Consider the following 12,263-nt stretch of genomic DNA (forward strand, 5'->3'; position numbering starts at 1 on the left):
GTCTCCCAAAAACAAATATCAATGGAAATATGGGAAAAACAAGGGAGAGATACTACACAAATCAACCAAAACCACCTTTCAATCCGGATTTGTAGTTGTTGAAAATAATGTCTTTAGGATGAGAACTTTATCTTTGAAATATATACTTTTATTTCTCAAAGATAATTACAAACACTTTGCTTTATAGACTTATGACTCACAACTCAAACACTCTTTTTAACTACACCCACACTCACTCTTTATATACTCTCACTTATACACAACCTCTCAAGTTGCTTGATCTTGTGGTGATCAAATGAGAAGGGTTACATAGGTATTTATACTAGTCCTAGGATATTTCTAGAGTATGTAAGATACTTTCTAGAAGCTTCTCTAGAAAGTTGTAGAACCATTATTCTAGAAGTAGTTTTCTAGAATACAATAATAAAATAATAATCTAGATACTAGATATTTTTATAGTTAAGGATAATTCTAGAGAAAGAATTCTCTAGAAAGAACCTTCTAGAAGATGAAGGAGAGTTTGATGGTGATACTTTCAACACTCCCCCTCAACATCAACTCTCCTGGCTTTGCTCAGCTCTTGAAGTCATACCAAGCTTCTTTCGAAAATCGCCAAGCTTTGCAACGCCTAGTCCTTTCGTGAATATATCTGCTACCTGGTTCTCTGTATTGATTGCTCTCATCTCTATCTCACCTTGAAGTACCTTCTCTCTAATAAAGTGATAGTGTACCTCCACATGTTTAGTTCTTGCATGGAATACTGGATTTTCAGCTAGGCGTACCGCTGACTGATTATCACAGTATAATGTCACTGCAGAATCTGCAATCTGATGTAAATCTCTCATTAGCTGCATCAGCCATGTGCTTTCTTGAGCTGCCATAGTTGCTGCTCTATATTCTGCCTCTGTGGTTGACAGAGATACAGTTGGTTGCCTTTTGCTGCACCAAGATATGGCTCCTGAACCAAGGCTAAATGTATATCCTGTAGTTGACCTTCGTGTGTCATGATCTCCTGCATAATCTGCATCGCAATAGCCAACTACTTTACAAGCTTCACCTTTCTTGTATAAAATACCGTAGTCAATAGTACCCTTCACGTATCTCAAAATTCTTTTCACTGCTTCAAAGTGAGGCTTCTTTGGGTCCTGCATAAACCGACTTGCGACTCCGACAGAAAATGCTATATCAGGTCGTGTCAGTGTCAGGTATATTAAACTTCCTACCAATTGTCGGTACATTGTTGTGTCATTGAGGTCCTTGCCTTCTTTTGCACACAACTTAGTATTAGGCTCCAACGGTGTTGAGATAGGCTTGCAATCTTGCATTCCATACTTTTGTAGTAAATCCTTGGCGTACTTGTGTTGACAGACAAATATGCAAGGTTAGTTCGATCTACCTCAAGCCCAAGAAAGTGTTTCAATTCCCCAAGCTCCTTCATCTGAAATCTTACTGATAAGTTTTCTCTTGTTTGATGGATTTCTTCTTTGTCGTCTCCTGTGATGATTAAATCATCTACATAGACTAGTATAATTGTTAGTCTTCCTTCTCGTACTTTTATGAACAAGCTTGAATCAGCATGTGTAACCGAATATCCACTTTGAACTAAGAACTCTGCTATTTTGCCATACCAAGCTCTCGGGGCTTGTTTCAATCCATATAATGCCTTCTTCAGTTTGCAAACATAGGCTGGTTTGGCTTTGCTCTCAAATCCCCTTGGTTGCTCCATGCATATCTCTTTGTCTAATTCTCCGTGAAGGAACGCATTTTTGACGTCCATCTGCCACATCTTCCAGGACTTACTTGCTGCTAGTGCTATTAGGACTCTTATGGTTGTCATCTTAGACACTGGACTAAATGTCTCATCATAGTCTAGTCCATATTGTTGTGAGAATCCCCGAGCTACCAGTCTAGCCTTATATCTATCAATAGATCCATCAGGACGAGTTTTTACCTTATAAACCCATTTGCAAGATATTGGGTTCACATCCTTTGGCTTAGGAACTAGCTCCCAGGTTTGATTTTGCTTCAGTGCAGAAATTTCTTCTTCCATTGCTTTCTGCCACTCGACCCTTTGTGAAGCTTCTTCATAACATGTCGGTTCTATGTCCTCGGCTAAATTTGCATTATGATACTTAGGGTTAGGTTTTCTTTGCCTGGTTGACCTTCTAAGTGTTGTCTCTGCTTCTTTATTTTGTTGATTTGTTTGTCTTTCTTCTGAAGTCTCTGAGTGTACCCCAGTTTTCCGTGGACTATGTAATCTTTCTGGACTAAGTTCAGCGTCTCTGATTCCTTCTAGAGGACTTAGTTCCTCCTCTTCCTCAAGTTGTACTTCTTTTTGTTTATCTTCTCCTAACTTTTCTTGGAGCTTTTCTTCTAAGCTCTCGGAGTCTGGAAGCACCACCTGTTGTGTCGTCCACCAACTTGCAGCTTCATCAAATACTACATTATGTATGACAACGACCGGTCGTAGGATCGCAACATTTCCATCCTTTTCTTTCATTATCATATCCTACGAAGATGCATCGTATTGCTTTCTTATCGAACTTGCTACGTAGATGGTCAGGTACAAACACGTAGCACACACATCCGAAAACTCTAAAGTGACTTACTGCAGGCTTAGTTTTCCACAACTTCTGATAAGGTGATACAAACCCTAACTTTGCTTGTGGAAGTCTATTTATTATATCTGCAGTTGTTTTCATGCACTCTGCCCAAAAACGACTAGGAACATTTTTGGCATGTAACATGCTTCGACATATTTCTGCAAGATGCCTATTTTTCCTCTCTGCCACACCATTTTGTTGTGGGGTATTTGAGCAAGTTAGTTGTCTTCGAATGTGACATTCTTTAAGGTAGTTTGAGAACTCTTCGGAGGTATACTCTCCTCCATTATCTGTGCGTAAGCACTTGATTTTCTTTCCTACTTCGTTTTCAATCTTTTCTGGAAACTCCTTAAATATGTCGAAGACATCAGACTTATTTTGTAAGAAATATACCCATACATACCTTGAGTAATCGTCGATGAAGGTCACCATGTATCGTTTCCCACTGATGGATGCTTGCTTCACTTTTCCAAACACATCTGAATGAACTAGCTCCAGAGGCTCCTTAGCCATGAACTTTGATTCTTTGTATGGTAGTTGATGTGCTTTACCATATTGGCACCCCGCACAGATGGTATCTCCTCGTATATCTAATTGTGGGAGACCTTTCAACATTGATTTTTTCCATCATTATCTTCATCTTTTGATAGCTCACATGTCCTAATCGTGCATGCCATAAGTCTGCAGTTCATTCTTTCGTGTCTTATCTACGTATGCTGATTCTGCTGAGAATACGTAAATAGATTCTAGTCGTTGCCCCTTCATTATTGGTGTCCCTGAAATTTTAAGGTCGTGATATACCTTTACATCTTCAGGACCAAACAATACATAGTTACCTGATGATGTCATTTGTGACACTGATACTAAGTTCTTCTTCATTCCTGGAACATAGAAGACGTTTTGTAACTGCACTTATTGAGGACTGAGATGAGAACTTACTATTGACTTTCCTACATGTGCAATTGGCAATCTTGAGTTACTGGCTGTAAGTACCACTCTGCCTCCTGTGTACTCACACATATTTGACAGCTTCTTCTTGTCACCGGTCATATGATTGGAGCACCCAGAATCAACGATCCAATCTTCATCATAATTTACTCTTTTAGGGTCAGATGCTGCAACTACTGCTAGCTCTTCTTCATTTGTACTTGGATTTATCTTCTCTCCAGCACTCGATTCTTGGGCGGACCCAGTTACTGCCACAGTAGCATGAAAGTCCCATTCATCTTCACTACTATCTTTTTGACCACTCGAAGTTACTACATTGCCTTCAAATGGTTTCTTTTTGTACCAACAATCTCTGGCAAAATGACCCTTTTTTCCGCAATTGAAACATTCATTATTGCGTCTTTGATCTCCCTTAGTAGACTGATATTTTTCCTTGGGAATTTGAGTTCCCTTTGATCTTAAACTCGTATCATGTGACTTCTCTGTCTTTCTTTCATATTTTGTAAAGTTTTTCCTTTCATATTTTCCTTTACTCTTGTTGTTGAAGAATGCCTCCTCTTCATTCCTTGTTGAGACACCAAAATCTTGTTTGGACAATGTCTCCTCTTCAGCTAATAGGTTCTCTAACTCTAGTAGAGATGGTTGAGTGGCCCAACCACGAACTGCTGTGATTGTTTGCTTGTATTCAGGTTTCAAACCCCGAACAATCAATCTTTTCATCCGATCTTCGTCGATTTTTGCCTTTGGATCTAACTCATTAATCTCTCGACAAATATTTTTTATTTTAAGAAAATATTGATTGATCGACATTTTGCCTTGCGTGGTACTCATCAACTCATTTTCTAATAGTTGGAGACGAGCTAAGTTAGTTTTAGAGAAAAGGGATGCAAACCTGTCCCATGCTGCCTTAGGTGTATCCGCGTCTTCAGTATGCTCAAGTAGTTCATCCTCGATTGTAGTCTTCAGCACATATAATGCTTTTCCAGCTTTGATTCGCCATTTTCTAAGTTCATTAACATTGTCTTTTGGTGTAGTGTCAATACCACCAACCACTTCCCACAAGTCTTGCCCTTCCAAGTAAGACTTGATACGTGTCTGCCAATATCTGTAGTTACTGTTGTTGAGTTTAGTGAGTCCACCAGTTGAGCTAGCAAGATCCGCCATTGCTTTGATGATGCAAAGTTACCAAACTTGGTCCCAGACCAATTTTCTTCACAGTCCCAGACTGTTCTCCAAATGTTGAATAACACTTAGCGAGCCTTAACGGATAAAGAACGATCCTTGATCGTCTAGCTCTGATACCAGATTGTTGAAAATAATGTCTTTAGGATGAGAACTTTATCTTTGAAATATATACTTTTATTTCTCAAAGATAATTACAAACACTTTGCTTTATAGACTTATGACTCACAACTCAAACACTCTTTTTAACTACACCCACACTCACTCTTTATATACTCTCACTTATACACAACCTCTCAAGTTGCTTGATCTTGTGGTGATCAAATGAGAAGGGTTACATAGGTATTTATACTAGTCCTAGGATATTTCTAGAATATGTAAGATACTTTCTAGAAGCTTCTCTAGAAAGTTGTAGAACCATTATTCTAGAAGTAGTTTTCTAGAATACAATAATAAAATAATAATCTAGATACTAGATATTTTTATAGTTAAGGATAATTCTAGAGAAAGAATTCTCTAGAAAGAACCTTCTAGAAGATGAAGGAGAGTTTGATGGTGATACTTTCAACAGTAGTAGCCTTACTTTATAAAAGGTTATAGCAAGAAACCCTCATAAGAAAAGAAGCTAGTAGACAAGTAGTTAAAAAATAGTGAAAAAAAATGAAAGAAATTCTAACAAGGAAAAAGGTCTAATATCAAGGCCATCAAGCTTAGGTTTTTGCTCATGTTCAAAGAAACCCCAAGAAGAAGAAGAAGAAGAGATTTAAGTTTCTTCATCAATTTTATCCTTCACCAAACCTCAACCATAAAATCCCCCTCCTCCTCTTGGGTTATAAAGCATCTGTCTGAAAGATCAAAATTGTGAGAGTTAAGAGTTTAGTAGTAGTCCACAAAAGAAGCAAAATCGAAACAACTAGGAGCCAAAAGAAGAACAAGGAGATATACTTGATGTTTCCAAGTAAATTACATGTTCTCATTCTTCTTCCTTGAAGTAAGTAGTACTCTCTCTTTCTCTCTCTCATTAGAACTAGAAGAACAAAGAGAAGAATCTTTTACATTTTTCTTTTTGAAATTAGGTCAAGACCAGTTAGTTACTTTAACAGGAGAAACAAACCAAAGGGGAGAGCTTGATCATTCTCATATTCCTCATCAACAACAAAGTGAAATTACACTTTTTAGATCATCCAAATCTTATATATAATGAGCATGGAAACATCAATACTTGCTTTTGGAACAGAAAGCTCTAGCTCAGAGAACACCAACATGAACTCAACAATGGCAGCAATATCATCATCTTCTCCACCAACCCTCAGCCGATACGAAAGCCAAAAACGTCGAGACTGGAACACCTTTGGCCAATACCTAAAGAACCATCGACCTCCACTTTCTCTCTCGCGCTGTAGTAGTGCTCATGTTCTTGAATTCCTTCGCTACCTCGATCAGTTTGGCAAAACCAAAGTTCACAACCACATCTGTCCCTTCTTTGGCCACCCAAACCCACCCGGTCCGTGCCCTTGCCCTCTCCGTCAAGCTTGGGGAAGCCTCGATGCTCTCATTGGACGTCTCCGAGCCGCCTTTGAAGAGAACGGCGGAATGCCGGAGACCAATCCATTTGGAGCTCGAGCTATTAGACTTTACTTGCGTGAAGTTCGCGATTCACAATCGAAAGCAAGAGGGATTAGCTATGAGAAGAAGAAACGAAAGCGTCTTCCTAATCAACTACCTTCATCAACACAAGCATTGCCACCCTCATCAAGTAATTCATGTAAATGAGAGAAATTAACTTTCTCCATTACCATGATTATCAGCTCATCAATTACTAATTAAAGCACCTAAAGGAGATTAATTGGTTGAACTATTAATCAATTACCCAAACTAAATTAATTAGTAATTTAGTCTTCTAAATGGGTAGATCTCTATTTTCACTTTATTCAATAAATGAAGCACATATGTATGCATGTTGCTAATTAGTTAAGTACTTAAGTTTGTAGCAACTGTTTTTACTGTAAGTTAGTCTGTATGTAGTTCTTTGGTTGTAAAAACCCTAATTTAGTTTATGTTTAAGTCAAGTAGGCATTCTAAGTTAACATTTTGCTCTATTTTATGTAGATGTCTGAATGAAAGTACTGTTTGGAATCTGTTGTCATTGTTTGTTTATGTATTCTCATTTATATAAATAGATCTGTACTAAGTAAATAGGAAGTTCTTCATTTAGCTAGGTCACCAAATAGTATGCATATAAATATTCATTTATGTCATGTCAACTATGTCTTGATTGATCATTCCAATTTCCTTTTATAATACTATACTTTATGATGTCTGGTAAAGGCCTTTCAGTTCCTCAAGGAGTAAAGTTAAGAACTTAGACAAGAAATACATGTCACATATGTCTAACTCTTCCAAATCTATCTCTACTGTTTGTGAATGTGAATTAGTTGCCCTAATAATTGATATGCTTTTGGATAGTTTTCATAAGTGTCACTAACAGCTACATCAATGTTTCTCCATTAATCAAATTTGTTTTTTTCGATGAGGATACTTAAGGAGGGGGATAAGGTACTCTCCTGGATAGAAACAATGTAGATTTGAACCTTAATCTCTTCAGTAATCAAATATAAATATTACCATTCAAATAAGTGAACTTCAGAGAAAAATTTCATTAGTTGATAGATTGATGGTTTTTCTACTCTTATCCTCGAAAAGATTGCTTTGATATTACAAGTCTAGAACTAGGGTTTTGCAACGGACGCGCTCAAGGGTACTCTTGTTTCATATTTCTACCTCTTGATGGCACACACTCACACATTGCAAAGAAAAAAAAAAGAATCACACACACTCACACATGGGACAAGAAGATTCAACTTTCAACAGTATTAGTAACCTAATTAGGTATTTAGTTAATCTATGGTAAAACACAATATTGGTACGCATAGTAGCTAGATAGACTAGGATGGATAGATAGCTAGCTAGGTTAATACTTAAGTAGGATAATGACAAAAACCCTAATTCCCATTTTAAAAAAATTTGTAGGTTCATGGCTTAAAATCATGAATTTGTTAACTTACATATAAACTACTAAAACAATACTATATAAAGGTAGGTAGATAGATTGTGTTCTAATTTCAACTTAAATGTAGGTGAATCATATCTAATTAAGTTTAAGTTAAGAACAGTAATTGCATATAATTGATAGCCAATACTATTGAGTTTTGTCTTTTATTATTATTCATTTCTCTGTTCTTGAAAGATGTTTCAAAATGTGTATACTACTTCAAATTCAATCCAAAGGGATTACTATTCTAAAAGAAGGAATGTACTTTCTTACTGTTGCCTATTGTGTTTTCTATATATCATATATACACAGTACAAATCCTTTACTATTTTTGTCTTTCTTGTATTTTTCCATTAAGAGTTGGGGAATAGAATTCTCATTATGTATGATCAATAGAGAAACATAATAGTTAATAGGTAAAAAAAGTGAACCAAGTGATTAGTTTAATAGTTTTGATGTTGTCTTAGGGAAAAAAATACATGATGTTTATGTCATTCGGTTGGTGAGGCATAATACATGGTAACCAATGAAGCTATGATTTTACTACGAAAGAAAAATAAGATTACAGAGATTTCTCAAAGGGTTTAGTATTTGTAGCTCACTAATATCCTAGAACTCAACCACCTCTTACTCATTCTCCACAAAATCGACCTTTGGATACACCTCTTACATTGAGAACCAACTCTTATAAAATTAGAACAAATATAAGTAAACGGGTCGGATCAAAATTTCAAACGTTTTTTTGTTACCGAGTCGAGTTAGCCATTAATCCAAAAAGTTGGTATTGTTATAGTATTGGGTTATTTCTCAAATAGGCCCCAACTTTGTGACCAGCTTCCTGCCTAGGCCCCTACTTTATAAAAAAAAAATACTCAGATGACCCCCTTTTTGAGTTACCGTTATAACTTCGTTAACTAGTCATCATCTCTCTCTCCTCCATCTCATCACCACTCTTTGCCAGCTCATCTTCTCGCCACCTCATCGTCTTCACCGGCAAAGGTTGTCGACCGACCTTCAAACCTAAAAAAAAAAAAATTCTCTTCTTCTTCATCTCTCTCATGTTTTCTCTCTCTTCTTCTTTCTCTCTCCTGTTTTTTTTTCTCTCTCTTGTAACAGATCTGGTAATTACAACAATCGTTTCCAAATTAGGGAGATGATGAAAAACAATTGATTCAGAAAGAGATAGAAGAAGTTCTCTTGATCCAGATTCCTCAATCGCTAAAATTGGTTTCTTTGAGAATCCAGTCAATGTTTTCTCTAAAACGTAATTTTTTTTCCGCATCTCTAGAGAATGAATGTTCCGATCTGATGTTGGAGATCGATCAGAAGAAATTGATGATTTTGGTGAGTAAATCATCAGGGAACCATCAGAACAACCAATGAAAATCTCTAAAACGTATGATCCTACGGATTCAATCTTCGTCGAATTGTTCTTGAGCTTGAGTAGCTTGAACGAATTGTAGGCACTGTGCATCATCTCTCTCTCTCTCTCTCGCTCTCGCGATTGAGCAGAATCACGGCTACAGATCTGAAGGTCTTCTTCTTCTTTCTCTCTCTCTCGCGGGTGAGCAGTGTAGAGAGGGAGAGAAAACAAGAAAGCTACAAATCTGAAGGTCTTCTTCTTCTTTCTCGCTCTCGCGGTTGAGCGGTGTAGAGAGAGAGTTACAGGAGAGAGAGAGAGAGAAAACATGAGAGAGAAAGAAGAAGAGAGAGAAAACAGGAGGGAGAGAGAGGAAGAAGAAGAGATTTTTTCTATTTTTTATTTAGGTTTGAAGGTCGCCGACCGAAAAATTAGTCGGCCGACAACCTTGCCGGTGAAGACGATGAGGTGGCGAGAAGATGAGGTGGCAGAGAGAGGTGATGAGATGGAGGAGAGAGAGAGAGATGATGACGGGTTAACGAAGTTATAACGGTAACTCAAAAAGGGGACCATCTGGATATTTTTGATAAAGTTGGGGGCTAGACAGGATGCTAGTCAAAAAGTTGGAGGCTATTTGGGGAATAACCCTAAAGTATTTTCATATATGTTTGTCACAGTCATTTTTTATTAATGCGGATTTGTCTTGTGTAGAATATGAAATGGATATTCAAATTTTTTTATCACCTCAGAACTAATTAATTTGGTGTTCCATATCAGGAGTGCTTCCGACGTTGAGACTTGCTTCAATTTTTTTGGGCAATGTCAACACTTAGTTGTCTAAGTGGTTGATAGTGTTGACATAAATTCCAAACTCTGGAAGTCACAAATTCGATTCTCAGAGTTATTAAAGGTATAAATAATATTTGTTGGGCTTTACGCTATTTAATATGTTGTTAGGCTTTAAACCTCTTTAATTCGTAATTTAACTTAGACGATTATCGTACTTATCACATTTTGATGATGTATCAGTGTCATGTACAATGACTAACATAGATTGTAGTTCATTTCAAAAGAATAAAAAAAGGATTCACAATCACCGGCCACAAAGTGACCTAACTTCTATGGGCTAACGGCTAGCCCGGGCCAGAAAGAAGAGATGGGACGTGGTTTGACGTTTATGGTTCTTTCTTTTCCAGTCCATGCTAATAAAACAATTCCATGTGGATCTATGGGGTCAGTGTTGGCTACAGAGGGGGAAAAGTACATCTTTTCAGAGAGAGAAAATGAAGAAAATCAGTGGAGGGTGAGGGTGCACGAGGAGCATACCCTTTGAGACACATTTTTTTACTAAAAGTGGGAAATGACATCCCTAAAAATGGGTTTTTTTTTTTTGTTGAAAGCCCTACAAATAGTTAGTTCAACAAACAAAAAAAAAGCCCTACAAATAGTTCTTTCATTGGCCAAAGTAACAATTACTACTCATGTGGCATGGTGGAAACTACATATTCAAAATTTTGAAAGGAAAACAAACTTAAAAATGTGTGGATTACAAATACACTAAATCACTATGTTATGATTACTTTTCTAATATAACTTGTCACGTAAGGCAGAAATTCTATAGGTAATGTGTTTGTACGTAAAACTTCATGACATGAGAGGATCGTATGCGAGTTAGCCCTGGGTTGGACTTGTGAACAATCAACCAACAACACTCTCATGCAGCGCACATTGAAATGTGCAGAGGTTACCTGTTTGTACACGAAATAAGTCTCTTCAGTTTGATCTGCCAATGTAAAAAAACGAACAAACTAACAATGAGACAAAAATAAAAAGACAAAGTTTTGACCCATAACAAAAATAGAAAGGGTTAATTCTTATTTGCCCCCTAACTAGTGACCAATTAGAAATTGTGGACCCCTTATTTGTCAACACTATGAAATACCCCCTACAACCACATTTTTGTTAGTCAACTTTAACATTCAAAATTCTTGTTTCGTTTCACTACTTTCCTCATATCTTCTATCTCCCTAGTAGGTGAAAAGTAGCCGTCTGCCAACAATTGTTGGTCATCATCGACGCCTTTCATTTGACTTTTATCTCTTTCCCCCTCCTTCCACAAACACCATCACCATCACAATCATTGTTAGTTTATGGTGTCTCCTAGTGTTGTAAGCGAAATCTCAGACATTTAATATTTCACACTAATATCTCCATCTCATGCCTAAGCTAAAGATGAACTAAAAGGTTTAGAGATTCACCTGAATCGCTAATTTCCATGGACTAAACTGACTGCTTTATTTAAAGATCGAGAGCTCCAATTGTAGCTCCTCTACTTGAGACACCCGAACAATCGACTTGATCTCCCGCCCTTCAAGTTAGCTAGAACTCTGTAACAGTTAGACGAAGAACTCCTTCTTCTTTAGACTAAACAGATAGCTGGAAACTATTCTCTCACTATCTCTATATATACTTGATGTTTGTAGAGAAAGAGATCTCTTTGAAAATTTTCCACACTTGTTTACGTTCTAATCAAAGAGGCTATTAAATAGAATCCTAGGAGTCAGAATCCCCATTCGGACAAGGATTCCTTAATGGCCACAAAAACAGGTATCTGAATCTCATTCAGACTAGGATTCTTAGATGAGTAAATCATCTGGGAAACCCTAATAAGGTGGCCGACCAGATCTGCCCCTTATTGGGCTGGGCGTGGCCGACCCCTTTAGCATGGCCGACCCTCCTATGGCCGGGCCTTTTGACCATCCCATTAGCCTTTCGCCTCAGGTTTTTGCTATATTTGCCAGTGGCCTTTTGGACATATTTATGGATCTAATCCATACTTTTATGTCTCATCCCTTTAGTCATATCTTCTAATCAAATCGACACTCATTGGGGTAACCCAATGTAGGATCCGGACGAAGTTAGCCGCGAATCACCCAGTGATTCGACGATCGTGATTGATTTTTAGCTAAACATTACGATCCCTAAATCGTCCAGACTTTGATGATTTTCTTCACCAATAGTCATATCTGACAAATTATCTGCATTGCCACTTTGGTCGAAGGACATCTCCTTCATTCATCTCCATCTTCTCTTTCTAGATCTTTAAATCCAGACGAAC

The 12,263-nt window shown here is 37.4% G+C and overlaps 1 protein-coding gene across 2 annotated transcripts; it reads left to right on the top strand.

Annotated features, from left to right (window-relative positions):
* LOC147555291 (protein LIGHT-DEPENDENT SHORT HYPOCOTYLS 4-like) lies at positions 1–6,869 on the top strand. 2 transcript variants are annotated; one of them, XR_015235125.1, is made up of 3 exons: positions 1–91; positions 5,305–5,724; positions 5,810–6,869. XR_015235125.1 is itself a non-coding variant. In XM_086663802.1 (2 exons), exon 2 carries the CDS (start codon positions 5,934–5,936, stop codon positions 6,504–6,506), a length of 573 nt encoding a protein of 190 aa, XP_086519928.1. In that variant the 5' UTR covers positions 5,585–5,724; positions 5,810–5,933; the 3' UTR covers positions 6,507–6,869. The 2 variants fall into 2 exon arrangements, 1 of the variants encoding a protein (XP_086519928.1); XM_086663802.1 differs by lacking the exon at positions 1–91 and having other exon boundaries at positions 5,585–5,724.
* The last annotated feature ends 5,394 nt before the right edge of the window (positions 6,870–12,263 follow it).

Source organism: Eschscholzia californica, unplaced genomic scaffold (genome assembly GCF_041429995.1).
Source record: "Eschscholzia californica isolate CP2 unplaced genomic scaffold, dmEscCali1.0.p SCAF_2, whole genome shotgun sequence".
NCBI lineage: Eukaryota > Viridiplantae > Streptophyta > Magnoliopsida > Ranunculales > Papaveraceae > Eschscholzia > Eschscholzia californica.